The sequence below is a fragment of the Phocoena sinus genome, chromosome 17 (assembly GCF_008692025.1).
Source record: "Phocoena sinus isolate mPhoSin1 chromosome 17, mPhoSin1.pri, whole genome shotgun sequence".
NCBI classification, from domain to species: Eukaryota; Metazoa; Chordata; class Mammalia; order Artiodactyla; family Phocoenidae; genus Phocoena; species Phocoena sinus.
Window position 1 is genome coordinate 61,219,458 of NC_045779.1, and position 26,578 is coordinate 61,246,035.

Genomic DNA, 26,578 nt, shown 5'->3' on the forward strand with positions numbered 1-26,578 from the left:
AATCTGACAAGAAACCAATAAACAATATACAGTATATGCACTATATATATATACACGCACACATACATACATACATTTGGCCCTTGTATCCACGGATGTGGAACCTGCAGATACCAAAGGCTGCCTAGACTACCCCGTTTTATATAAAGGGCTTGAGCATCAGTAGATTTTAGTATTCACAGGGGTCCTGGAACCAATCCCCCAGGGATACTGAAGGCCGGCTGTACTAAGGAATAGAAGTACTATGGGTATGACATGCTAGAAAGAAATCAGGGTCAAGATATAAAGGGGGGGTTGTTATTAATAACAATCTTGTTAATTAGTTTTACACCTACAGCATCAAGATGCCAATTCTTCAATTTTCAGATGAGAACTACTTCAGGTCACAGTGGTAATATTAGGTTTTATTAGTAATTCAGTCAGTGCTGCTTCTAGATTTACAGTTATCTAATGCCTTGTCCCTAACCCCCATTTCTTAGTCAGTGCTCCAAATCCTGGTCCCTCTGAAATTGCGGATAAGGAGCAAAGGCTTCAGAGAAAGAATCACATCCTCCATCTCCTGCTCTTGTCTTCTTCTGGAAAAGGCTTGAGAAAGGACACAGCCACACCTTCTGAGCAGCTTCTTGGTTTACTTGTATCTTTACAAAACCCTTTCTAAATGATCCACCCTCTGATTGGCTTACTCCAGTGACTCACGGTTTTGTCACTGGCTGGCTTTAAGGCTACAATGTTGAAAGCAATGTAAATTGGGTTCCCAGCTTTACCAAATCAAAATGCAGGATGCCCAGTTAAACTTGGCTTTCAGGTAAGCAGCCCAATTTTTTAGCCTAACTATGTCCCACGCAGTATTTGGGACATACTTATACTTAAATTTTTTAAATCAAATAACTGTATTGCATCCAGCAACCGCATATGTGAACATTTTGGGAATGACATTAATGATTTATTCCAGTAGCGCGGATATCAGGTTTTGACACAGCCAGAAAGTAGAGAAATTGCTTCCAAGTAACAGTCTCACAGCAAGGCTAAGATGCGTGAGAGCAAAGTTTTGCAGTGCTGTATGCATCATTACAGAGAGCTAGTTCCCACCTATTTCACGAGCACAGATCAACCTGCAACAGCCTTTACCGTTGCTCAGGCCTACTGCTGCTGACGTACACACCTAAAGGTGATGAGCAATTTATTTGAACACTTAGAAAAGACAGATGGTGTCATCAGACATTTGACAAAGAGAAAAAAATGTGCTAGAACTCAATGACTATGCACCCACTCCTTAAACTCCTTGCCAAATTTTAATGGAATTTATTCTAAAACCTCCTATAGGGGGTGCATCTGTTTGCTAGGGCTGCCATAACAAAGCACCACAAATGGGTGGCTTAAACAACAGAAACTTATTCTCTCACAGTTCTGGAGTCCAAAAGTCTGAAATCAAGGTGTTGGCCAGGGTGGTTCCTTCTGAGGGCCATGAGGGAGAATCAGTTCCATGCTAACCATCTTTGGAGTTTCTTGGCTTGTAGAAACATCACTCCAATCTATGCCTTCATGTTCACAAGGTATTGTGTGTGTGTGTGTGTGTGTGTGTGTGCGTGTGTGTGTGTGTGTGTGTCCATGTCCAAATTTCCCCTTTGCATGAGGATACAAGTCAGGGCCCACCTTGTTCCAGTATGACCTCATCTTAACTAACTGCATCTGCAAGGAGCCTATTTCCGTATGTCACATTCTGAAGTACTGAGGGATAGAACCTCAACACCAGAATTTAGAGGGGACATATTTAACTTATAACAAGGGGTGGAATCTGTAAATGTGTTAGAAAGACTGGAGAGGAAAGCCAAAGATGAAGGAGGCCAGTCTGGATATGAAACCTGACAGAGAGAACTTGGGAAGTGGGAGGCTCCCAAGACCTGGGACCGGCCCCCAAAAGTCTAACTATTCCAGCCTGGGGAGAGGGGGCTGATGAGGAAAGAGATGAAGCCTGCTCTGCAAGCAAGCACCCTACTTTTACCCAGCGTGGAAGGACGCAGTGGCAGACAAGAATGAACCATTCTGTGTCCACTTCAGGCTTTGGCGCTGTAAAAGCATTCCGTATTGTCCACAGCTTTCAGGATTCCTCCCTCATTATGTGTGTAGTAGCACTTACTGTCCACAACACTCATTTAGCAAAGCTGTCATATAGTGTCATGTGTGTTTTCTAGGTATGTTCTTTCTCTACAACTATATCAGGGAAACTTTCCATTTTCCCAAAATATATTTTATGTGCATATCTTACATTACATGCCCACACATATATAAATATGAACATATATAAAAAAATTAAGCAGCTGAGAATGGAATTTTACAAATCAGTGGCTGAGATTCATTCTTTAAAACGTTTCTTCTTGGGGCTTCCCTGGTGGCGCAGTGGTTGAGAGTCCGCCTGCCGATGCAGGGGACGCGGGTTTGTGCCCCGGTCCGGGAAGATCCCACATGCCGCAGAGCGGCTGGGCCCGTGAGCCATGGCCGCTGAGCCTACACGTCCGGAGCCTGTGCTCCACAACGGGAGAGGCCACAACAGTGAGAGGCCCGTGTACCCCAAAAAAAAAAAAAAAAAAAAAAAAAAAGTTTCTTCTTTCATATCATCCTTCCACGCCTTATGGATGTTTTCAAAGGACAGACAACTTAATTCAGTACTTGGAACAGTTGTAAAGTTATATTCATTTTTTCCCCTGACAAATACAGATTGATAAACATACCATACTGGAAATACAGTCTCCTGTCATTTCATAATTATTGAGGCAAAGATAAATTTGTGGAGAGTACATTTTCTGGCAGAATGAGAAATAATGATTCTGGGACATGAGGTATAATTTAAAATAAAATGTACCCACGTAAAAATTGTAAAGTGTTCAAAATATATTTAAACCAGCAAATCCATTTCAAAATTCTATTTTCCAGGTGTTAGAAGGATTGGGACAAAGCATCTGGTTTTGTTAATTTAGGCCCCTCTTTCAACCAGGTATTGATAAAGACCTACGACATGGAGACACTGTTAAATAACTGTTGATCCAACACCACGTACATTATTTAACCATCTGTAAATCTTACCAAATGAAGCTGCTTGTTTCTTAGTTTTGCCCAAATCCTGCTGTTTTAGGGCCATGGCTAATGACCAACAGACAACTACCGATGAGTCAATTCTGTTCAGTTCATTGAAGTTCTTAAAGTAGATAAGGCCTGATCCCTTCTCTTATGATCATATAATCTATGCAGGAAGACAAATATATCATAATAGTAACCAACACACTTTGATACTTTGATACAATGCACAGTACTAGATATTGTACTAAGTTCTGTATTCACTCTTTCCATTCTCATATCAGCCCCGCAAAGAAAGTACTATTGTTATCCCCACGTTAGCCATGAGAAAACTAAGTTCTAGACAGGTGAGGCTATTGTTCAAGGTCAGAAAGCTAGTTTGTCCACTCTGCTCCTGCCTTGTCTACACTTTTGACCGTCCCTCTGAGACTCAATAGTTCCTTTGTCCCTGTAACAGGAATGGTATTATCAAAAGAGGGGCTTGCTGTTAATGTATTTTGTGCACTCCAAAGCGTCAATAAAGGAAAATCGCAAGTTCCAGAGACAAAACAGAAAAGAGATCTTCTTCCACATGGCAATAAGAGCTGAAGTTGCCCACCTTAAGATGACATTGGATTAACCCAGTCCACCACGGGCCCCACCACTCCTGATTGCCTTAGACTCTGTTTCGCTACTTTACAGTTAATGAGCAGATCGTTTTGGCCAGTGGTTCTCAGCCCTGAAGGTACATTAGAATCACCTGGGGAGCCTGAAAACCGACTAATATCCAGAATAAATCCCTGACTAGTTAAAATTAGGATCCCTTAGGGAGGGATCCAGTCATGAGGTTTTTTAAAGCTTCCTAGGTGTCTCTAACGCATGGCCAAGTCTGAGAACCGGTACTATAGGCTGTACACCAGTGCCTCTCAACCGGGGCCTATTTGTCCTCCTTGGGATATTTGGCAATGTCTGGAGACATTTTTTGTTATTATAAGTAGGGGCAAAGGATGCTACTTGCATCTAGTGGGTAGAGGCCAGGGAAGCTGCTAAACATCCTACATCACAGAAGACAGACCCTGCTCCCCAACAAAGAATTATCTAGTCCAAAATGCCAATAGCACTGAGGGTGAGAAACACAGTGTTCCCCTTTGGTCCAATTAATCTAACTTGTGCATAGCCTACCTGCAGGGACTGTGCGATCAACTAAGTGGAACCGCCAGCCTCTCTGCTAACCACACACTCAAAGAAATGAAAAATCAGGTAAAGGTGGGCAAAAATTTGCCTTACAAGGCTTCCCGAGGATAATATACTCAATCTTGACTGTGTCTGAACCAGCCTTTACAAAAGATTTTGGGACAGAAATGGGTCTGAGCACAGTGCATCTTCCATCACGATTTCCTCTGAACACTTTTAAATCAGGAAATGAGGTTCTGATGAAGCCCAAGTCAGTATACCATGTCTCCTCTGCAGTCAATGTTACATGCAGAGAAGGCCGCTTAGAGTGAATACCTGCAGTTCTCTGCCTGGAGGGCATCTTTTTGGCAGGAGGGTACTTGTGACCCTCGCAGAGATGCCAGCAGGAGTATCAGAGAGGTAATACCCTCAGCAGTCAACCTTAACGAAATGATGATGGCGAGCAGGTGAATAAGTTTCACCCCCTTCCTCACCCCTCAGTTAGGATCTGATGCATTCCAGAGCGGCTTAGTGGCTCACGGTGGGGTCTTTATGGCTTTGTTCCAATCACCGTCTTACATTCCCACTCTACTACCAGTGTTTTCTATGATTCTATCCCAAATAAACTTCTTACACTGAGATACTCTTATCAGGTTCTGCCTCTCGGGGAACACAAAAATGGAACAAATCTCAGAATGCGTGACACTATCAGATATGCCTAAACACACTGAAAAATTAAGTGGACAGAAAGGTACATTGAGACATCTGAGCCAATATTAGTGCAAAAAAAAGTCTTCAGGAAACTATTATTCATGGGTTCTTAGAGAGCAGCAAAGATATTGTATCCACAAAACAAGAGAATGCTATAAGAAAAGAATGAACAATGAGACCAAGAGAATGTTCTGGAGCTTAGAGATAGAACAGATAAAATTTTTTAAAGATTCAATACAAGAGTTGTAGATACAAATCTAGTAATTGTTCATGAAAATGAACAAACATGAAAGAGAAGGACAACTGGAGAAAAAAAGAAAAAAAAGATAACAAAAATTAGTTTCTTAGCGTGTCCATACAGAGGTTCCAACATCCAGCTATAGGATTTCCACACACAGAGAGCAAAAACGGCAAAGGAGAAGAACTGTCAAATAAATAATACAAGAAAACTGTTCCAGAACTGACGTGTAAGAGCCTCTGGACCACAGACCCCAATCTACTCAGTAAATGGCACCCTAAATGTCTTAGTTATTTTTTTCATGACACTCATAGGCCCAAAGAAACACCTACCAATTCAATTTATTAAGTAGTTAAGTCCAAACAACGTAGTACATCTTTAAGTCCTAAAAACTTAGCATTTGTTGGGCACTATACAACCTCTAAAACTTTGCAATCATATGGATACTGCCACCTTCATTTCATGTGGTACTTATTTTTAATTTAATTTCTTATCACAGTAATCACAGAAAACCCAGTTTTGCAAAGATATTCACGTTATTGAAGGAATGCAGCAATCTAATGTTGAAACTTCCTTTAATAGTTTGCCTGGTATCCAAGAGATGTTGCTGTTTTCCTTGAAACTTTAAAATATTCCATGGAAAAAAAAAAAAAAAATATTCCATGGTACCCTTGTGAGTTCACTGGGGCACCCTAGGATATCTTGGCACACAGTTTGGGAACTATGGCTTCAGCCTACTGCTGTCCATTAAGTGCTTGGAAAATTGATTACCAAAAGCCTCACACCAAGGCAAGGCACTCTATACAACTGAGAATATCAGAGATAAAAAGAAGTATTAGGGCTTCCCTGGTGACGCAGTGGTTGAGTCCGCCTGCCTTTGCAGGGGACACGGGTTCGTGCCCCGGTCTGGGAAGATCCCACATGCCGCGGAGCGGCTGGGCCCGTGAGCCATGGCCGCTGAGCCTGCGCGTCCGGAGCCTGTGCTCCGCAACGGGAGAGGCCACAACGGTGAGAGGCCTGCGTACCGCAAAAAAAAAAAAAAAAAAAATAAGTTTCCAGTAAAAAGAAACAGTTCACACATAAAAGAAAGCGAATGAGAATGGCCTAAGACTTCTCACTAGCAACCCTGAAAACTGCTAAGGGAAAATGACTGCTACCTCAGACCACCACAATCAAAGGACCAACCCAGTGAGAAAACAAATTAAAGATATTATCACATATTTACCTCCCAAACATTCTTTCTCAGAAAGCCACTGAAGAATGTGCTCCGGGGCTTCCCTGGTGGCGCAGTGGTTGAGGGTCCGTCTGCCGATGCAGGGGACACGGATTCGTGCTCCGGTCCGGGAAGATCCCACATGCCGCGGAGCGGCTGGGCCCGTGAGCCATGGCCGCTGAGCCTGCGCGTTGGGAGCCTGTGCTCCGCAACGGGAGAGGCCACAGCTGTGAGAGGCCCGCGTACCGCAAAAAAAAAAAAAAGTGCTCCAGCAAAACTAGGGAGTAAACAAGAAATGAAGGTGATAGTAGATTCAGGAAAACAGACACAGGATAAAGCCAAGGACAACCTGAGGAAGATGGCCACACACCAGGCCAAGACAGAAGCAGTCCAGAGTGGCAGGGCTCCAGGAGAAAAATAAACAGAATGGGTGGATTATTTGATATGTGTGAAAATCTGAAAAAAAATTATTGCTAGAAATTTGATACATTAGTGCTGCATTTGGGGAAAGAAATAATTGAGCTAGGCATAAGAAAACTAAGCAAATGGAAAAAAAAGAAAAGCTGTTAGTAACTGCAAAAGACCTGATCATAGAATATTACTTGGCTGGAAAATGGAGCAATACTGACATTATCATAATTTTATAAACAGAGACTGATTTAGTCAATAATGGCTAAATCTGATATATCAAGAAATAGCAGTAACAGGCATATTATTCAGAATATTAGAATATATATTCTAGTATGTAAAAAAAGTATTCCAATATTCTAAATCATATGCCCATACTGCTATTAGAATATTCTAAATAATATGCCTGTACTGCTATATATTCTACTATTCTGGGGAACAGGAGAGAAGATATGGGGGAGGGTAGGCGAAGGAATGCTATAAACATGTAGTATTTTGATTTAGACAAATTCTAAAAATGAAGTACAGAACAGAGGACAGTATATGGATATCGCAAGCAAAAAAGAAAAATCGTTAACCTTGATTTTCATTGCAGATGAAGGACATTTCAGATGAAATGCAGGGCCCCAGATAGCCATGTAATTACCTATATTTTAAATTTCACTTTGTTTATGTAATCCTACTCTCAAGTCACCTCTTCTGTGAAGCATTCCTTTCCACTTCATATATCCTTAGTACCTTCAGATATTCCATAAGTTCTGTTACAACATTTACTCCTTTATAACTTTTTATTATTATAGAACTTATTGTAATTTACATAAATGTAGTTTATTACTCTACACCTGTCTCCCCTCTGGGCTGTTCTATTTTAGAACAGGAATTTCATCTCATCCCTCTATAGATTTTTGCTTCAATCTACCAACAAGGTGCCACCTTACAAACATTAAAAGAAAAATTATTTTAATAAATAGTTGTGTAACAATTTTACACCATACCTCATCAATTCAAACTGCCCATTTCTTTTCACATTTTATCATCTTTGAATTGGGGGATGGGCCTTAAAATCTCTGAAGGTGTGGATGGAAACCAAGTTCTTGCAGAGAGTATTTATAATTTCTCCTATCATTCATCGGGGGCCCTCTCTATCTGAAAACACTTTAGATTAGATTATCTGCCTAAGTACTTTTTAAAACTCACACTGACATTGTATATTCAGACCTAAATATTTATTAGAACCAACCTGCAATTCAATATTATTGGAGATATATTCTTCCTTCCTTCCACCAGTACCAAATTTGAAATGAGTGCCTTTGTTGTCCCTTTTTGTGTGATGGGTTTATTTTTCATTTATTCCTGCATTGAAGGCATAGCCCTTTGGTGTCCCAACTTTATGCAGGTAACCTATCAGACTTCCCATCTTAGACAGTTTTTTCTTTCTTAAGGGTACATAAACAATGACATATCTTCCACTGGATGGTCTCTTGGAGACCACGAAACACAGTACTAAATAACAGAATAAAAAGTAAAGTATATTTTTGACTTAGTAATGATTATATAAATATTTTACATTTTTTGTAAAAGAAACATTGGGTTTCTTTGGGTTAATAAGATCTCCACATTCCTATAATTACTAGAAAAAATTTTAAAGAGTTTTGAATTTTGCTGTGTAGGTTAAATCCCTACTTGCCTACTGTTCCTTCACAAAACACTCCTCTGCACGTTCCTGCATATCAGCATTTTAAGACACAGTTCACATTTGCCCACTAAAAGCCACAGCGCCCTACGCTGTGGTTTGGTTGATGGAAAGCATCTGATGCGACTAAAACTCATCAGTGAAATACACCCTTGTGGGATCATAATTCACACCTGCAAGGCAAACGAACTCTCCTAAGCCATCACTTACGTCGTTTGGTTCCCTAACATGGCAAATCCCAAGCTCTCCCTTGTGCCCCCCAAAAGGCTTTATAGAACATATGATTGAACCCTTCATTTTACTTATAGGATTGAACCCTCTATCCAAAAATAATACTTAGATAAGCATGAGACCTGACATACTACACAGTTACTAATTATTTAGTGCAGACTACGGTTCCAGGCAATGAGCTAACCACTTTACATACATAATCACTCCACTCCTTACAATGAACCCACTGATTAAGAAACTGAAGCTTGTAATTAAGTAACTTGCACAAGATCACACAGGGAGAAAGAGGTGGCTTGCAAATTCGAGCCCAGACAAAATAAATCCAAGGCCCACCCTCTGAACCATTGTCTTTTACCACTTTGAAAAAAAAACAAAATTGCGAAAGGAAGAAACAAGAGCAGTTTGAACAGCAATGCAAACAAACTGGACATGTCAGCTGCAGTCATCCTCAGCAACCCGTTACATTTTAGACAGAGCCTCCCACACTTATGAACATGCTAAGAACGATGCTTCAGTCCACAGGGAGGAGCAGTTTTTAAAAGTACTGAGCTATTCTTGGATGGGAAGAATCAACATTGTGAAAATGACTCTACTACCCAAAGCAATCTACAGATTCAATGCAATCCCTATCAAACTACCACTGGCATTTTTCACAGAACTAGAACAAAAAATTTCGCAATTTGTATGGAAACACAAAAGACCCCGAATAGCCAAAGCAATCTTTAGAACGAAAAAAGGAGCTGGAGGAATAAGGCTCCCTGACTTCAGACTATATTACAAAGCAACAGTAATCAAGACAGTATGGTACTGGCACAAAAACAGAAAGATAGATCAGTGGAACAGGATAGAAAGCCCAGAGATAAACCCACGCACATATGGACACCTTATCTTTGATAAAGGAGGCAGGAATGTACAGTGGAGAAAGGACAGCCTCTTCAATAAATGGTGCTGGGAAAACTGGACAGGTACATGTAAAAGTATGAGATTAGATCACTCCCTAACACCATACACAAAAATAAGCTCAAAATGGATTAAAGACCTAAATGTAAGGCCAGAAACTATCAAACTCTTAGAAGAAAACATAGGAAGAACACTCTATGACATAAATCACAGCAAGATCCTTTCTGACCCACCTCCTAGAGTAATGGAAATAAAAACAAAAATAAACAAATGGGACCTAATGAAACTTCAAAGCTTTTGCACAGCAAAGGAAACCATAACCAAGACCAAAAGACAACCCTCAGAATGGGAGAAAACATTTGCAAATGAAGCAACTGACAAAGGATTAATCTCCAAAATTTACAAGCAGCTCATGCAGCTCAATAACAAAAATACAAACAACCCCATCCAAAAATGGGCAGAAGACCTAAATAGACATTTCTCCAAAGAAGATATACAGAATGCCAACAAACACATGAAAGAATGCTCAACATCATTAATCATTAGAGAAATGCAAATCAAAACTACAATGAGATATCATCTCACACCAGTCAGAATGGCCATCATCAAAAAATCAAGAAACAATAAATGCTGGAGAGGGTGTGGAGAAAAGGGGACACTCTTGCACTGCTGGTGGGAATGTGAATTGGTTCAGCCACTGTGGAGAACAGTATGGAGGTTCCTTAAAAAACTACAAATAGAATTACCATATGACCCAGCAATCCCACTACTTGGCATATACCCTGAGAAAACCAAAATTCAAAGAGAGTCATATACCAAAATGTTCATTGCAGCTCTATTTACAATAGCCAGGACATGGAAACAACCTAAGCACCCATCATCGGATGAATGGATAAAGAAGATGTGGCACATATACACAATGGAATATTACTCAGCCTTAAAAAGAAATGAAATTGAGCTATTTGTAATGAGATGGATAGACCTAGAATCTGTCATACAGAGTGAAGTAAGTCAGAAAGAAAAAGACAAATACCGTATGCTAACACATATATATGGAATTTAAGGGAAAAAAATGTCATGAAGAACCTAGGGGTAAGATAGGAATAAAGACGCAGACCTACTGGAGAACGGACTTAAGGATATGGGGAGGGGGAAGGGTGAGTTTTGACAGGGCGAGAGAGAGTCATGGACATATACACACTAACAAACGTAGTAAGGTAGATAGCTGGGGGGAAGCAGCCGCAAGGCACAGGGATATTAGCTCGGTGCTTTGTGACAGCCTGGAAGGGTGGGAAGGGGAGAGTGGGAGGGAGGGAGACGCAAGAGGGAAGACATATGGGAACATATGTATATGTATAGCTGATTCACTTTGTTGTGAATCAGAAACTAACACACCATTGTAAAGCAATTATACCCCAATAAAGATGTTTAAAAAAAAAAAGTACTGAGCTAAAGTACGGGTCATCCTTTTAAGATCCATGATAATCATTATTAATCGTGAACCTGTCCATCTTGTCTATTCTGCGCTGGAAATGCGGCTCATTTGTGCTCATTGTGTCTTAGGATATTTACTTTGTGGTGCACATTATATATTTTCTCTTAAGTCTCACTCTGCAGACCAGGGCTAAAGGCAAGCATTATTATAGACCAAAGCCAGTGAAGTGGGTAATGAGGTTTGGTATGTAAAACACCTGTTATAAATCCGGGGGAAATTCTGGCTTTTCTTTAACATGAACTGCTTTGAAATGCATCATCTGAAGTAGAATTCTTAGTAGGCCACTAGCTGCCAGAGAATGATTTCCCTTCGCCAAACAGAACACTGGTAGCTTTGCTTAGATGTCTTTCACAAGTGTGGAGCCATGTGCAGCGAGTTATTTTTATACATACTTCATGGGGTGACGGCTAAAATGCACCACTGAACAAGAAGAACATCCCCTACCCCGGCAGAAAGAAGGAACTGAAGGACCATCCCGATCAGCTTCACTTAAGGAACATGGTCTGAATTCTCAGGCTGATACATAAGCTTAAAAAAGAAACAATTAAAATATCTAAGCAGAGAGTTTTCATCTCCTTGGGTAGAAAGCGTTCTTACTTATTCAGATGTGTAGGTCCCTGTGCCACAGCGGGGCAAAGGCAAAGTGGTTATAAATATAACACGAAAAGGATAATTAATTACATTTTTGGATCACTGTTAAAATCATGCCTGGCTCCTCTTTTGGGAACTGTCTTTCAAGACTGGTCTATGTTAAGTAAGTGCTTCCTAGGTTTATAAAGTCCCTTCTTTCTTCCTCTTCTCTACAGGAAAAGGTATAGTTTTCATTATCGTATGCCAAATGTTTATCGCCATAGTCCAACAGCAGGAGTGCTGGAGGATGGGAGTCATAAAAAAAGGGTCACTGCTAAATCCCCCAATTTTTTCTCTCCCTCCCTCCCTTCCTTCCTTCCATCTGTCCTTCCATTTTTTCCTTTTCTAACACATTTTAACAGCCTGATGTCTGCCAGGTACTATGCTATATATGCTGGGGTCAAAATCACCCTATTTGTCTTACTAATCTCAAGTACTTCACAATCAGCCTCAAATGCCCTACCTCCCTAATTACTGTAAGGCTCCCAAAATCAGAGGCCAAGGCTTATTCCTCTGAGACTTCTTTTGGTCCCCACACGATGTCTTGAGTTTGTGTAGCGCGCAGCAGGAGAGCTGATGGGGTGTTAGATAATCTGATTTCCAGCTCTGCCACTGACAGGTAACCTGGGACCAGTCACCTAACCCTCCTGTGCAAAAGGCAGATTGTAACACCTGTCCAAGCATCCACAAAGGGGTGACCTGGTGACAAAAATCATAATGTGAGTAAAGCCCCTTTGCAAACCTAAGCCTTACTCATGGAGTTGCCCCCAAGTATAATTCAGGGTCAAGTGGCCTTGTCCCAGGGCAGCTGGGTGGAAACAGGGAGCCAGTCATTTCACTAAAGCCCGCCAACCTCATGCTAGAAGCACCGCCCTAGAGAGCGAGCTTCTTGAAATGTGAAACCGAGCGTGACATTTCCCTGCCTAAAACACTTCACCCTCAGAATGAAATCCAACTCTGTAACAAGGCTTACCAGCCTTGCCCCCTGCTCAATTCTCTGGTCTTTTTTCAGTCTTGCCCTTCATCAAGGTCTGAAGGTCACATTCTACCCGCTCAGCCACACTGGGCTAAAGTTGATGGCCAAGCTCTTTTTTAGGCTGCCCTGAGGCATTTGCCTTCCCTAGCCCTAGAGGGGCTCAGCTGCCCTTCCCACGGGAACCCACAGCATCCCATAAAACCCCGCATGTTGCCCTTTTCACTCCATCCTGTAGTTGCCTGTATGGTGCTGATCCGATGCTGATCTGTGTCTGTCACTCAAATGTTGCTTCTTGAGGGCAATCCCCTAGTGGCGTGTGGCACATAGAAGACACGGAATAAATAACTCGTTAGAGGCGTAAATAAATGAATGAATGAAGAACTCCTTTGCAATGAGACAGGAAGTGATTCTTTACTGTGGTTCAGTGTATTCATGAAGTCCTACCTGGGAACTCTGCACCATTATGACTTTAGCGAACCAGATGTGGTAGCAGAAAAATTATCCCTCCCCACCACCCCCTGAAAAGAAGATGCCTAGTCTCCAGAACCTGTGAATATGTTACCTTACATGGCAAAGGGGAATTAGGGTTGCAAATTGAATTAGGGTTGCTAAACATTAACTTTAAATGGGGAGATTATCCTGGATTATCTGGATGTGACCAATGTAATCACAAGGGGCCTTTAAAATGCAAGAGAGGTATAATAGAGGTTGGAGTGATTAGAGGTGAGATGACTCAAACTGCGACCCCAGGCTTAATGGAAGGGAGCCATGAGTCAAGGCAGGAGAGTGGTCTCTAGAAGCTTCTGGAAAAGAGCCTCCAGAAAGGAATGCAGCCCTGCAGATACGTTGATTTTAGCTCAGTGAGATCAGCATCGAGCTTCTGACTTTAACAGACTGTAAGATAGTAAGTGTGTGTTTTAATTTACCAGGGTTTCTAGTTATTTGTTACAGCCATAGTAGAAAACGAATATTTCAAACAAGAAAGTAGAAGAAAGACCTCATAAAGACAAATCATTCCACCTCTTGGAGCTTCACTTTCCTAATCAACAAGTTGAGGATAAGCATCCCTAGTCCGCTTATTTTATACAGCTGTTCATGAGGATCAACGGCTTTAAGGCTTGTGCTTCAATCTCAGCCTCAGCATTTATTCACTGTGTTTCTTTGGCAAGTGGCTTAATTGATCTGGGCCTCAGTTTTCTTAGCTGTAAAATAGACATACTGATAGCATCAGGGTATTGTGAGATTCCACTGATTTGGTCCACGTAAAGCACTAAGAACAGCGTCTGGTACAAGGTAAATATTATATAAGTGTTAGGTACTATCACACGTGTAAAAAGAGTTTACAAAAGGTTAGGCATTATAAAGTAGAATTAGCATTCTTACAGAACACTGGTTCTTAAGAGGTTGGTTCTTGCCCTTCCCCAGTAGCAGTTCATAAACTTATGGAGGCATTTTAGAGGTCAAGGTGGGTCATGCTGGCATACAACTAGCATTTAGTGATAGCCGCCAGGGATCCAAGACACCTTGCAACATCTGAGCCAGTCCTTCACAGTGCAAGATTTTTCCAGATCCCAAGTGATACTACATACCCCTACTCATCTTCATTTGTAGCTATGCATCGATAGTAATTTTACATACGAGTCCTAGCATCTACCTCCTTCATTATGACCTCTGGTGTAGTTGTACCATGCAGTTATCTATTGAAACATATTTTTTATAATTCACTTCATTTCTCCATTTTGTCATGTTAATAATAGGGCATTATTTTGATTTTAAATTTAAATTAGAGTTAGGTTATATTTATGAAATTCATTTCATGATAATAAAAGGGGTGTTAGAAAGATTTGTTAATAAAAGTGTGTTGGGTCTGAATTTATAAGTTATGAAGTGAAATAAGGTTTAGAGATGGCTTACCGCAGCTTTCTAGCTTTCCAATGAAGAAAATTAAGGCCCAAAGGAATAAAGTATATTGCAAAAAGTGTAATTATTAGTTAAAAGATAACTCAAGTTTCAAGATTCTAATTCCAGGGTTCTTGGGTATTCTTTAAGAATCTGTACATCCTAAATAAATTAATATTCTTTAAACTTCAAATTCTCATCCAATCCTGAGATTGAATGGCAGCAAAATCACTGCCCTTCCCTTGCACCCTGCCACCTCCCTGCCCCATCATCCCTACTTCCACCACTGGAGAAAGTGATTATGAAAGTGACATTTTAGATGATCTCAACAGACGAGCATTCCTGGGAGTAGTACTGAGGGAGGAACTCTGATGGAGAAGGTTAATGCCAACAACTGTCTCTGACTTTCTCCTTTGCGTTTCTATTTTTTCTAGTCTAGTTCCATAAGTGACCTCTGTACCCAAGGATAATTCTGTCCACCCCTCACCTCCACTTCCGGAACATTCTGCACTCCTTGATCTCAACAAAGTTCTGAAGAAACTAATTTTATTGTCACTTCAGTTACAAAAAGGTTGATATAGGCCAAATTATGATCTTACTATTGATATAAGGGCAAAAACCTCTTCCCCCACCCCCCTTCTGTACCCAAAGCTGCCAAAGACGTCTATGCAGGTATGCCCTGCCCAACTCCAGAGGGTGCACCCCTGGAGTTATGAGGTTGAATATCTGCATGGCTGAATGCAGGGTCCCTGTTCCCACCTCCCTAAAATGGGAAATGAGTTCACAGTGTGAAGATTTCTGATCTTAACTTTGATGCGCGTTTGGTTTAACACTGACTTAACTGGAATAGTTTATTCACTCTTTAAGTCTGAATTGCAATTTAGTCTCTTTGCCTGCCATGTGTTTAATGACGGACGCTCAGTCACTTTGTAAATTTGGGCCATATCGCAGCAGCTCCCTCTTGATAGCCAGACACTTGGTGATTAGGGCTTTGAGACTCAATCCTCTTTCCTGTCTCTCCCTTTTGAGTGGTCCACACAATTGCTGTTTCCTGCTCAAGGCTGTCCCAGGCACGTCAGCACATTCGAGGAGTGGGGAAGGACATCTCGAGCCCAATAACTGATGAAGCTTCAACTGATTCAAGCACGCAGTTGAAGCAGAAGCTCAGAGTATCAATTTCACCTGGAGGTTTTAAGTATGAGCTTTGAAGTCTGATAGACCTGGATGCCTTCTAGCTCTGGTAGTTTATGCAAATAACCTGTAAACTTTAAACGTGTAAAGTCTGTAAACTTTAGTTTCCCATCAGTAAAATAAGCAACAGTAGCACTAACCTCATGGGGTTACCAGAAGTGTACACGAACAAATATAAGTAAAACCTGGCACAAATTATGTGCTCAAGAGATGTTAGCTGTTGCTGTGATTCTCTTTTCCCAGAGCAAAGGTCTCCTAACATTACAGTTCTATAGTACAAAAACAACAACAACAACAAAACAATAAAAATTTAAAAATATAAACTCTAGTAAAGGAATAGGAAAGATGTGTCCCTTAGAAGGGGCAATTTCATCTTCATGTGAATTGTAAAAATAATCACAGCAGGCATTTGATACGTTCTGTCCCGCCCCCCTCCCCCGGCCTTTTTAAATTCTCAGAGTGCTCTTCCATACGGCAGCCCAATAAGTAAGCATTTCTTTATTCTCATTTTTCAGAAAACACTGAGGCTCAGGGAGGTTGACATCCTTCTGCGGCAGAATCTAAGACTAGAACGCTGGCATTGAAATTTGCTGGGCGGGGTTTCATTTCACAGGATGTACCATTAGTAGAGGCAGTCAGTCTCCACTAGGGGGCGCATGTCACGTAATGGGGGTCATATTGGCTGTGGTTGAGGGATGAAACTAGTCTCCAACCGCTCCCTCAAAAATCATACAAACCAAAAAAAAGCAATCTAAATAGAAAACAGTGTCTTTACCATATAAATATATCTGTAATACATCTCCCTTAGTCCTCTGGTCCAACTAGATTACATCAGCAAAGACTTTCCTATGTAGAAATTCTGAAATCAAGATGGCATTTCAGTGCAGTAGCAAGTAGATAGGTGATTTTATTTTATTAAACTTTTTTCAAGATTTTTTTTTTTGATGTGGACCACTTTTAGTCTTTATTGAAGTTGTTACAATATTGCTTCTGTTTTATGTTTTGGTTTTTTGACTGTGAGGCACGTGGGATCTTACCTCCCGGACCAGGGATTGAACCTGCACCCCCTGCGTTAGAAGGCAAAGTCTTAACCACTGGACCGCCAGGGAAGTCCCGATAGGTGATTTCAAAAAGCCCTTCCCGTGATTCTGAAAAGTCCCTTCAGCTGGGAATCCCTGTACTAGGCCAAGCTACAAAAGAGAGGTTGTTTTCTATTTGATTTGATGATACATGATCATTCCCACCTCATTTCGGACCAATACTCTCAGAAGAAGAGACACTGTTTTGGGGGTGGGGGGAGAGGGTTTCTTGCTTATCCTAATAGCAGTCAATTTCTGAAAACTCAGGCTTGGAATAAGACTGCTGCTCAAAGCCCAGGTGGGTCGTGTCTAGCTAGGAAGCCCATAGGTCTGCCCCTAGAGGTCCTGCCTGGAACACACAACAATCAGTTGTAAGAATGTTACCTTCAGAGATTTTTACAAAGCTCACTTTTCAGTTGCTGCACCAATAAAGTCAGACAACTGCTTGACTTTTTTTCTTTGTCTAAGTTTATTTTAAACTGTAGCGAGTCACATTTTCTTCCTCTTTAGGGGTGAGAGAGTTTTTTTGTTTTGTTTTTTTACTTCTTTGCTAAATCACTATTCATTAAAGTGAAACTGAGGAGAAGAAGGGACATAATGAAGGGCAGTGCCTGAAATAGAAGCAACCTGCCTTTGTGGCCCCTGATATTTTGCAGTAAATATTACAAGCCAAGCAGGTATCCAGCCGTTTATAGTCCAAACTACACTTGCTCCAAATTCCACCTGCCCCTTGTCACAGAAGCCAACACACACTTGAATCAAGAAAACTTTTTTGTTTACTTATGTTAACCATAAAGCCAAAGCAAATAGCCTTCCACTTTCCGGATCCTGGGTAGCAATTAAATATGAAGACATCACAAATCCTCTACACAAATAAGGGGCGGGGGAACGTGTATTCTAGGCCAGGATGTGGGCCATGTACCAGAGAGTTGCATCAGCTGTTACAGGGAACAGTTGGTTTCCCAACTTCGAACTTTCTGGGTTTCACACACCAGCACCACAATTGATGAGCAGGAAATTGACTTAAGTTCTTGATTTAGGCTTAAATCAACCACCTGGTTTACAAGGTCTCAGTTGAAACATTGTTTCAATGGCCATGGGTTCATTTACTCGTTGACTCAGCAAGCATGTCATGGAGCTCAAGGGAGATGACCCAAACTAAATCAAAGACCCCAGATAACTCAATCTACAGCGGGGAAAAGCTGAATAAATAGATATTTCCAAGACATTAGTGCTGAAAGAGCTATGTACAAAGCAAGCTAAGGGGCAGAGTGGCAGGCATCCAGTGAAAAATGCAGCTGTAGTGGGAAAGGAGAATGCGTCATCCCCTTACCACTGCCCTTCTGCCCCACGTAACGCCCCACAGTCACAAAAGGGCACAAAACGGTGCTACCTATTCTGCTCACATTCGGCAACTAGGAGAATGGGGACATAAGATCTCAAGAGAGTAGTTTCTAAGACACCTCACACGCAGGGGAAACTGTTTACAAATGCAAAGTTGTTTCCACATCACTCCGGGGGAATGGAGGGGAAACACCGGGGGAAGATGCAGGCAGAAACACCACTTCACCAGCCCTCCAACGGAGCAACCTGGAATCCAGAGGGACTGGCCAAACACCTGGCAGCAGAAGTGTACTTTTGCATACAGCTGCACCTCACTTCCCAGCCCTGGGCACAGCTCCCGAGCCAGAAGCCGAGTTTCCAATTTGAAAGGAGGAAATGGGAAGGGTGGTGGGAGTTCTAGCATTCACACGTTGCCACCCCTCTCTGGCCCCTTTGAGATTCAACCCTTTTTTTTTAGCTGGGCAGCCCAGGCTCCTGAGAAGAAAATTGTGCCAAAGCAGAAAACTGTCAGAGTTGCTATTACTCAGTGAGCTCGCTTCGGAACGCGGGCGCGTACACTTCATTGCCAGTTTCACTTCCAGCCCCTACACTACACAAGGATTTTGCGCGGATAAAAAATGAGACAACATCACTACGCCTCCGACCCGGTGCTCGGCACAGAAACCCTCCTCGCCTAGCCCTTTCCTACACCCCTGACGGGTCAACGCCTGGGACAACCCTAGGGAGGGAACAAGTTGCCCCCAGGTGGGCAAAAGTTGTCAAAACTCCCGCCAGCCGCGCGCTGCGGCCCCCTGGTGGGTGACAGCAAGCGGGTGGGTGTGAGGATGAGGCTGCGGTGGGGCTGGGGGGGGGGGGGGGGCGTGCGCTGCGCATCCCGAGCGGCCCGCCCGGCGTTAACCCCTCACCTTCCAGCAGCACTTCCTTGCCAGCGCGCTTCAGCGCCTGCACCGCCTCGTCGTGGGTGGCGTCCCGCAGGTCGGCCCCGTTTACGGACAGGATGGCGTCCCCTACGTACAGGGCTTGCGTTTGGTCCGCCGCCAGCCCCTTGAAGATCTTGCTGATGAGGATGGGCATCTTGTTCTCCTTGCCCCCCTTGATGCTGATGCCCAGCCCGCCCAGCTCCTGCTTCAGCACCTTCACGCCGCGCTTCTGGTTCGAGATAGACTCGGGCACCTGCTCGGGCAGGTCGGTGAAGGCGGTGCGGACCCCGGCGGGCGAGTCCGGGGGCTGCGCGCCGCCCGCGCCCGGGTGCCCCGCGCCGGCACCCCTGCAGAACGAGCCATTGGTGGCGGTCCCGATGCCGTTGTACGCCGCAGCGCCCTCCTCGCAGCTCAGAACCAGGGCGTCCTCGCTCAAGTTCACCAGAACTTTGTGCCAGCGATCCCGCACCAAAACTTCCAGCAGCCCGCTCCGCTGCGCTCGGCCGCCTCCCCCGCCGGCCGGCCCGGCCGCCGCTGCCGCCGCCGCCGCTACCGCCATCTTTCCGGCATTCTTAAAATGCCATGTGATTGCAAAAGGGGGGAAAAGTGGGGAAGGGTTGCGGGGGGAGCAAGGAGAGCGCGCCCCGCAGGGAGGAGGCGGGACGCGGGACTCCACTCCGGGACTTCGCCGAAGCGCCCTGCGCGAGTTGGCAACCGCGGTGCGGCCGGTTCCCCCTGGCCTGATCCTGGGCGGGGTGGAGCAACCTAAAAGAAGAAGGAGAGACAGAAACAGGAAAGGGGGAAAAAAACAGCTGCCAGTGGCAAAACCCCAAACCGAGGAGAAGCCGCGTAACGGCTAAGCGCCGGCGAGGGTCGGTAGGGGGAGTCGCTACCGGGGAAGGACGGGGACCCAGCGCCTGGCGGCCGCTCACCTGTTCCAGCCGCCGCAGCCTCGGCGGTCACACGCCGCGCGCCCGCTCGACCCTCCCCGCCTCCCTCCTCCGAGGGCACGTCGCCGCAGGGACAGCTTCCCTTCCACCCCGCCCCAGGCGTCTCTTCTCCACCCGCCCTTCTCCGCGGGCGCCCACACCGCACCTTGGCGTGGTCTGTGTGTCCTGCGTTGGTCCCCTGCCTGATGCTCCCAAGCCCCCTCCCCTTTCACACCCTCTGTTGAATCGCCTTTCAGTCCTACCCCCCAGGGGTGTCTAGATTCAAATCTCCTCCCTCTGGCTTCCTCAAACCAAGTCTCGGCTCCTCCTGCTGAGTTCTTACCTGTCTCTCCTTTTCGCAGGGGCTGAAAAGGTAGACTCAGGCAGAGGCCCTGGGTTGCCTGAGAGTCACGAGGGAAGGCTGTCTCAAGACCCCAAAATGAAACGTCAGCATAACCCGAGTGCGGGAAACTTCTTTTTAAATGCAGGACATCTTTCTGCCGGGTCTCTGGAGAGGTGTCTTTGCTGGCTGGGGTTTTTAGGAGGTCGCTGCCTGCCCCAGACCCCAGAGACAGATGTTCTTCCATTTCTAGCACATTATATGCTCTCTGCTTCTGACCTATCTTTTTTTTTTCCCCCAGTGCCACCCAAATGCTTCCTGTGACATTCTCTTTCTTCCCGAGATCCAATATAGAAAGTCCACCATTTAAGAACTCAGTTGCAATGGACTCTCTCTCAAAAGTTCCTTTATGAGTGACATATGTGGAGCTCTCGCTGCATTTTTCCTGGGAAATGATATTATAATCATTGGTTACTTTCCCGGGCCAATGCGGAAATGCCAACATAACCCATGTCTTAGATGAACCTCCCAGAACCCTCCTGGTCCTTGAACCTCTCAAGTTCTCCCCGACCCTAAGCAGGTCTCATGGAACTCTGGAAGTGTTTCACACTTCTCCTTTCTCTCCTTTTCCCTCCTCTCTCTGCCCTCTCTCCAAAAACCAAAACAAAATTCACAAATCTGAGAATTCCTAAAGGTAAACCCAACCCAGCAAGGTGTCAGGAGGAAAGAAATCTATTGAACACATTCCCACTGATGTGTATTATCACTGGAAGTTCTCTAACCCTTCCAGAATGACTCACACTTTTAATTGAGAATGTTTAAAAACCCAGACCCATCCCCAGAGATCGGGTGGTTGGTATTCCAGGCAGGGTCCCAGAATGAAATGGAAACATTTGAGTTTTGGGATTTTTTTGTTTTTGAGGAAAAGAAGTCACTGCAGGTAGGTCAAGGGGAATGCTTAGATTTATACTTCTGCTTGTAACAACCTTATTTCCTATATTTCTAACCCACCAGTGTTCCAAAAGCTGTTTATTCTTTCATGTAAAGGTCCTCACGGCCGGGACGGCACAGGCGGCTCCAGTGTTGGGTGGGAAAACCGTCTGGGGGCTGCCCTCTGCTTTAGAGGCTGAGGACTCACACACGTCACTCTTCAGGAACCTGAGTGCTGCCAAATGCACTGAGGTGGAGATAGGCACCAGGATGCCAGTGTGATGATTTAGAAATCGAAACAGATCGCCCTTGGACTGAAATCCTCCATTCACAGCACACCTGTATCTTGCCTCTGTGGTCAAGCGATGTCAGAGGCCCAGGCATAACTAGAAGTAATGTATCAATTTGCCATAAGAAATTGCAAGCTCTGGGATGAGAATTTCTCAGAATCTCTGTGATAAGCACATTTTTTTCCGGGTAAGCAGCCCTACATGGGAAGCAGTAGACTGCTTGTTGGAAGTGGCATCAGAAGGAGAAGAGCAAATATTCAACATCATTAGGCCTGAGGCATACATGTCAGCCAGAGATGCCTTCACCGATGGAATTAGAATAATAGCCCCTCTTCTAAGTGCTTTATACATGTTCACTTAATCCTCCCAGTAATTCTTGGGGATACTTACTATTATCATCTCTCCTATTTCACAGGTGGAAAGCCGGAGGTACAGACTGTTAAACTTGTTCTGGTCCTGTAGCTAATAAATGGCAGAGTCAGGGTACAAACCCAGGTGTGAAGAATTTGGACTCTTAATCATTGTCCTACACTCTCCTAAAAATGCTCAGAACCTGTCAGCCCCAGTGTTCACCTTGGACTGAGGCCAGCCTTTCCACCAGGAGGAAAGCCCTGAGGGTTAAGACCCTTCCCCTAGATATGTGTAGAAAGGTGCAGCCAGCCTTGTCTCTCTGGCCTCTCCTGCTTTCCAAAGTTAGAGCACACCGGGCCCTTCCAGAATTGACACACTCTTTTCTTTAGACATGGTAGTAAGTTGAAGCTGATGACTATTGTGGTCTTGCTTGCCTAAAAGCCCTTTCTTATCCCTCACACAGCTCTGCATATCTGGCCCCTGAGCAGTAAGGCCGGCTCTCAAAGGTAAATTTTACTTACCTCATTTCTTGGTTCTAGATGGGACTACTGCACTGCAGCCCTGTAATACTTACAATTAAGACAGATTATGTTCTCTTAGGTCTCCCCTTTTGAAGAATGGTCACTGGACAGGTCTGCAAAGACTACTAGCTTCCTCACTTTATGCGTGTGGCCTTTGAAGCTCAGAGAAGAGCAGCGACAAATCCAAGGCCACGTGGTGGGTTTGTGACAAAGACACAACTGGGTTATCATGAATCCCAGTCCAACTTGAGCATTCCAGATGTTACAGCTGAAGTCCCCTCCTCCTTTTTTTAACCAGATTTCTTTTACTTAGCTCTGTCTCCGGTTTTGTTTCCTCCTTCTGTCCTAAACCTTTGACTTCCATTTCCACCCAGCCCAAAGTGGGATCTTCCCATGGGTGCCCCTTTGCTGAGGGAGGTGCATTTTCCTGCAGATGTTTGGGTGGACCTAGGCTTGCAAAAACAGGCCACGAAATCCTCAGCAGCACAGAGCAGAGGATAGTGATGGAGCAGTAGCAAGAAGGGGCAGTGTTCCTCCCTCATTCCACAAAGTTAGGTGGTGCATCTGTCCTGTCCCAGGCACTGTTCTAGGTGCTGTGAAATGCGAGCAGACAAATGGTAGGATGTGCCCTATGAGGCTTACATCATAGTGGGCGGTAGGGTGGAGGTGGAGAAAGACTGCAAACATAAGATACTTTCACGGAGAAGTAAATACCAGGAAGAAAATAAGACAGAGCAACAGGGTCTAGAGTGACGAGGGGCAAGGGACATCTATGGGTGGCCACTGTTAAGGAAAGCCTTTGTGAGGAGGTGACTTTTGCCTGAGACATGGATGGTGAGAAGAAGGGAATCTTGCAGAGATCTAGGGAAGAGGGTCCCAGTGAGAGGGAAGAGCCAGAGCAAAGCACCTGAGATAGAACTAAGCTTGCCTGGTTCAAGGGACCAAAGGAGGCCAGCATGGCTGGAGCAGCCCCTGGGAGGAAGAGAGAGACCAGAGAGATAGACTGGGCCAGACCACAAAGGAGGGCCTTGGAGGGTTACAGCACAATCCATTCTCCTTGTCCTCTCTGAGCCTCAACCATCATACATTTTGGATTGTCAGGAACTGTCTTAATTACGACTACAGTTGGCCCTCTGTATCAGCAGCTGTTTAAATCCGTGGATGCGGAACTTGCAGTATGGAAAGCCGACTGCTGTATGCCATTTAATATGAGGGACTTAAGCATCCTCAGATTTGGGTATCCTTTGGCGTTCTGAAACCAATCCCCCTCGGATAGCGAGAGACTGTATTACTTCCTAATACCTACTGAGTCAATTTTTACTGGTTAGAACATGTGCTCCAGTGTTTAGGTTTGGAAAATAGGATCATTGTACTTTTGATGCTGTTTCCTGAAGATAGGTTGAGCATCTTTAGGGGGATTTATCCAATTACAGAATGGAGTTTGGTTATAAGGTATTTACCTTGTGAAGAAGAGGAGGCAGAAAGCTCCTTGACATCTGAGGGGAAATTAGAGAACAGAATGACAGAGGGGCAGGAGGGTGCTTGAAATGCAGAGCTCCTAAGCTGAGGCCTACCTGTGTACATACGTGTTGACCAAATGCTTACTGAGTACCTGCTCTTATAAAACACTGTGGAAGGTGCTGGAGACAGGCACACCCAAGGATGCAAAGATAATTAAGACAGCAAGACAGACATGTACATAAAGAGCTCATGGGGAGAATGAGATGGCTGCAGTACTGAGTGTGAAACGAACGGAAGCAGCCAGATTCCAGATTCTGAATCGTAATTCTGATTAGTGACTCTTATTTTATTTCTTCTTCTCACTATTGAAACTAAAGCTGTGCAACTCAGATTGGGACTTGAACCCTAAGGCTGGGACTCAAAACCCAGATTGCATCCAAGACTCAAAGTTGGCCAAAACCCTGATTGGGACTTGCATCCACGTAGCTGGGACTTGAACCTGGCCAAAACCCACAGTCTTTCAACTGAGATCACACACCTGGTCGCAGGACTTAATGAAGCTCAGGTTCTTGATGTCTCATCACAGAAAGAATTCAGTGACAGACAAAGTGATAGGTAAGAAGTGGATTTATTTAGAGAGAAACACACTCCATGGACAGTGTGTGGGCCATCTCAGAAGGCGAGAGCAGCCCCAGGGTATGGGGTTGTCAGTTTTTATAGGGGTGGGTAAATTTGTAGGCTAATGAGCGGGAGGAGTATTCTAGCTATTTTGCATAATGGGTGAAGATTCCCAGGAATTGGGCCACCACCTACTTTTTGACCTTTATGGTCGGCCTTGGAACTGTCATGGCGCCTGTGATGTCATTTAGAGTGCTGATGTGTTACAGCGAGTGTATACTGGGGCTCAAGGTCTGGTGGAAGTTGACTTGTCCACCATCTTGGACCTATTTGGTTGTAATCAGTTTATGTCGTGTCCTCAGGATATGTCATTCCTTTAAAGGTTGTGCCCTGCCCCTTTCCCTACTGTTTCACTATTTTTTGCTTTATTTATTGCAATGTCTTTATTGCATTACTGGAGCAAGCTGGCCAGACTGTCCCCTCTTGGGGAAGGTAAAAAGCAAAAAGACCAAAAAAGTATCTCCCCTCCCCTTCCCTCCATCCTCCCCCACAACTGCACAGCAATGTCTGAGCACGTCTGGCAACAAGAACGATTTGCAAAAGTTGTCTAGGAACTACATTTTGAACTGTCCCAACACAAGACATATAGTTGGCTTCCCTGTGAATCAGATATTTTTATGTAACTACATGAATTTTTTTGACTCCATCAAAGACAACAGAAGAATAGGTTTTTTACAAGTAATGACATGGCCCCAAAGTCACAGGCTGGAATTTGTAAGGAAACAAGGTTGTCGTTAGTGGCTGCAGCTAGAGCAAGCTGAGATTGACAGCAGAGGGCTCAGTCAGGCCCCCATCTGGACCCTCTGCTTTGAGGCCACTGAAGCCTCACAGAGACCTACTGAGGAGTCTTAACTGGCAACAGAGACCACCTTGAGAAATGAGGAGTTGCCCAGATGCAATTCTTAGCCCAAGGGGACTCTTGAGGCTAGTTACTTGCTGCAAAAAGGGGAGACCCGTGGAGGACTCCACGTTGGCTCTCAAAGTTTCTTCAAGGCACAGGAGGAGTGACTCTTATTTTAAAGATGAAGCACTGAGACTGAGGGACAGAGCTTGAACAGACGGCTGAGCAGGTTCTTTCTTCTCTGGCGTGCCCCAGGAGGCCTACAGGCACATCATCCATTTCAAGTGGGTTGGCCAACACACTCTGTTGCATAGACCTGGTATTTAGCTGGGTGGATCCTTGGTAAACTAGATAGACTACCACCCAGGCTCTCAGCCAGCCAGTATGTCAGGTGAGTTATCTGATTGCTCACTGTGTTTAGAATGTTGTAGTGGTGACTTTGGGCAACAAGACTAGCTCAAGGCAGAATTGTAGTTATAGATGCTTATCCTCTCTCTTTTCTTATTGAGTTCCACTCTCTCTCGTTCTCTTCCATAACTACTTCTGCTGAAACAAACCATTCCCAGTCTTTTAATATCCATGCTGTAAATTTAAGTCACTTTTCCTAAGGGATATAAATTTGATTCTTTTTTAAAACTGTAGAAGGATAGGTGAGATCCCATATTGAAGACATGTTGAATAAAATGACTCTGAAATCCTAGTAGGCAAGGTGTATCCCACCACATACTAAAACTTTAGCAAGTTGGCCTAAGTAGGCATAGAAGACGTCCCGGTGCAAAGGTAAAGAGGAATAAGAAATCAAAATTTCTTCCATACACGTCTTTAAAATATGGTAGCAAAGAAGTGAAAAGTCGAAGGATGATGCTTGAAAAATGTTGAAAGCAGAATTGATAGGGTCTAGCAATCGATTTGAATATGGGAGCAAAGGAAAAGTGTTTATGGGGAGAGAAATTCATAACTATATGCTAACTTTTGAATTGCTTCTCTGCATAATTAAACTAGAACTATGCAAAAGTAGCCCCAATTAATTGCAAAACTTGGAAACCCAGAGGCAGAAGACATATTTAAAGGCAAAGGGCTACTGC

At 44.0% G+C, this 26,578-nt stretch overlaps 1 protein-coding gene across 3 annotated transcripts in view; it reads right to left on the reverse strand.

The window, feature by feature from the left end:
- Positions 1-20,260, reverse strand: part of SNTB1 (syntrophin beta 1) — a 226,021-nt gene extending 205,761 nt beyond the window's left edge. For 2 of the 3 annotated variants that reach the window (XM_032609750.1, XM_032609749.1), the window contains exon 1: positions 19,138-19,711. In XM_032609750.1, the coding sequence (XP_032465641.1) occupies positions 19,138-19,711 (574 nt within the window). Of the gene's footprint in view, positions 1-19,137; positions 19,918-20,084 lie in introns of those variants that run through there. The other variant, XM_032609748.1, reaches the window with a different exon arrangement.
- Between the last annotated feature and the right edge of the window lie 6,318 nt (positions 20,261-26,578).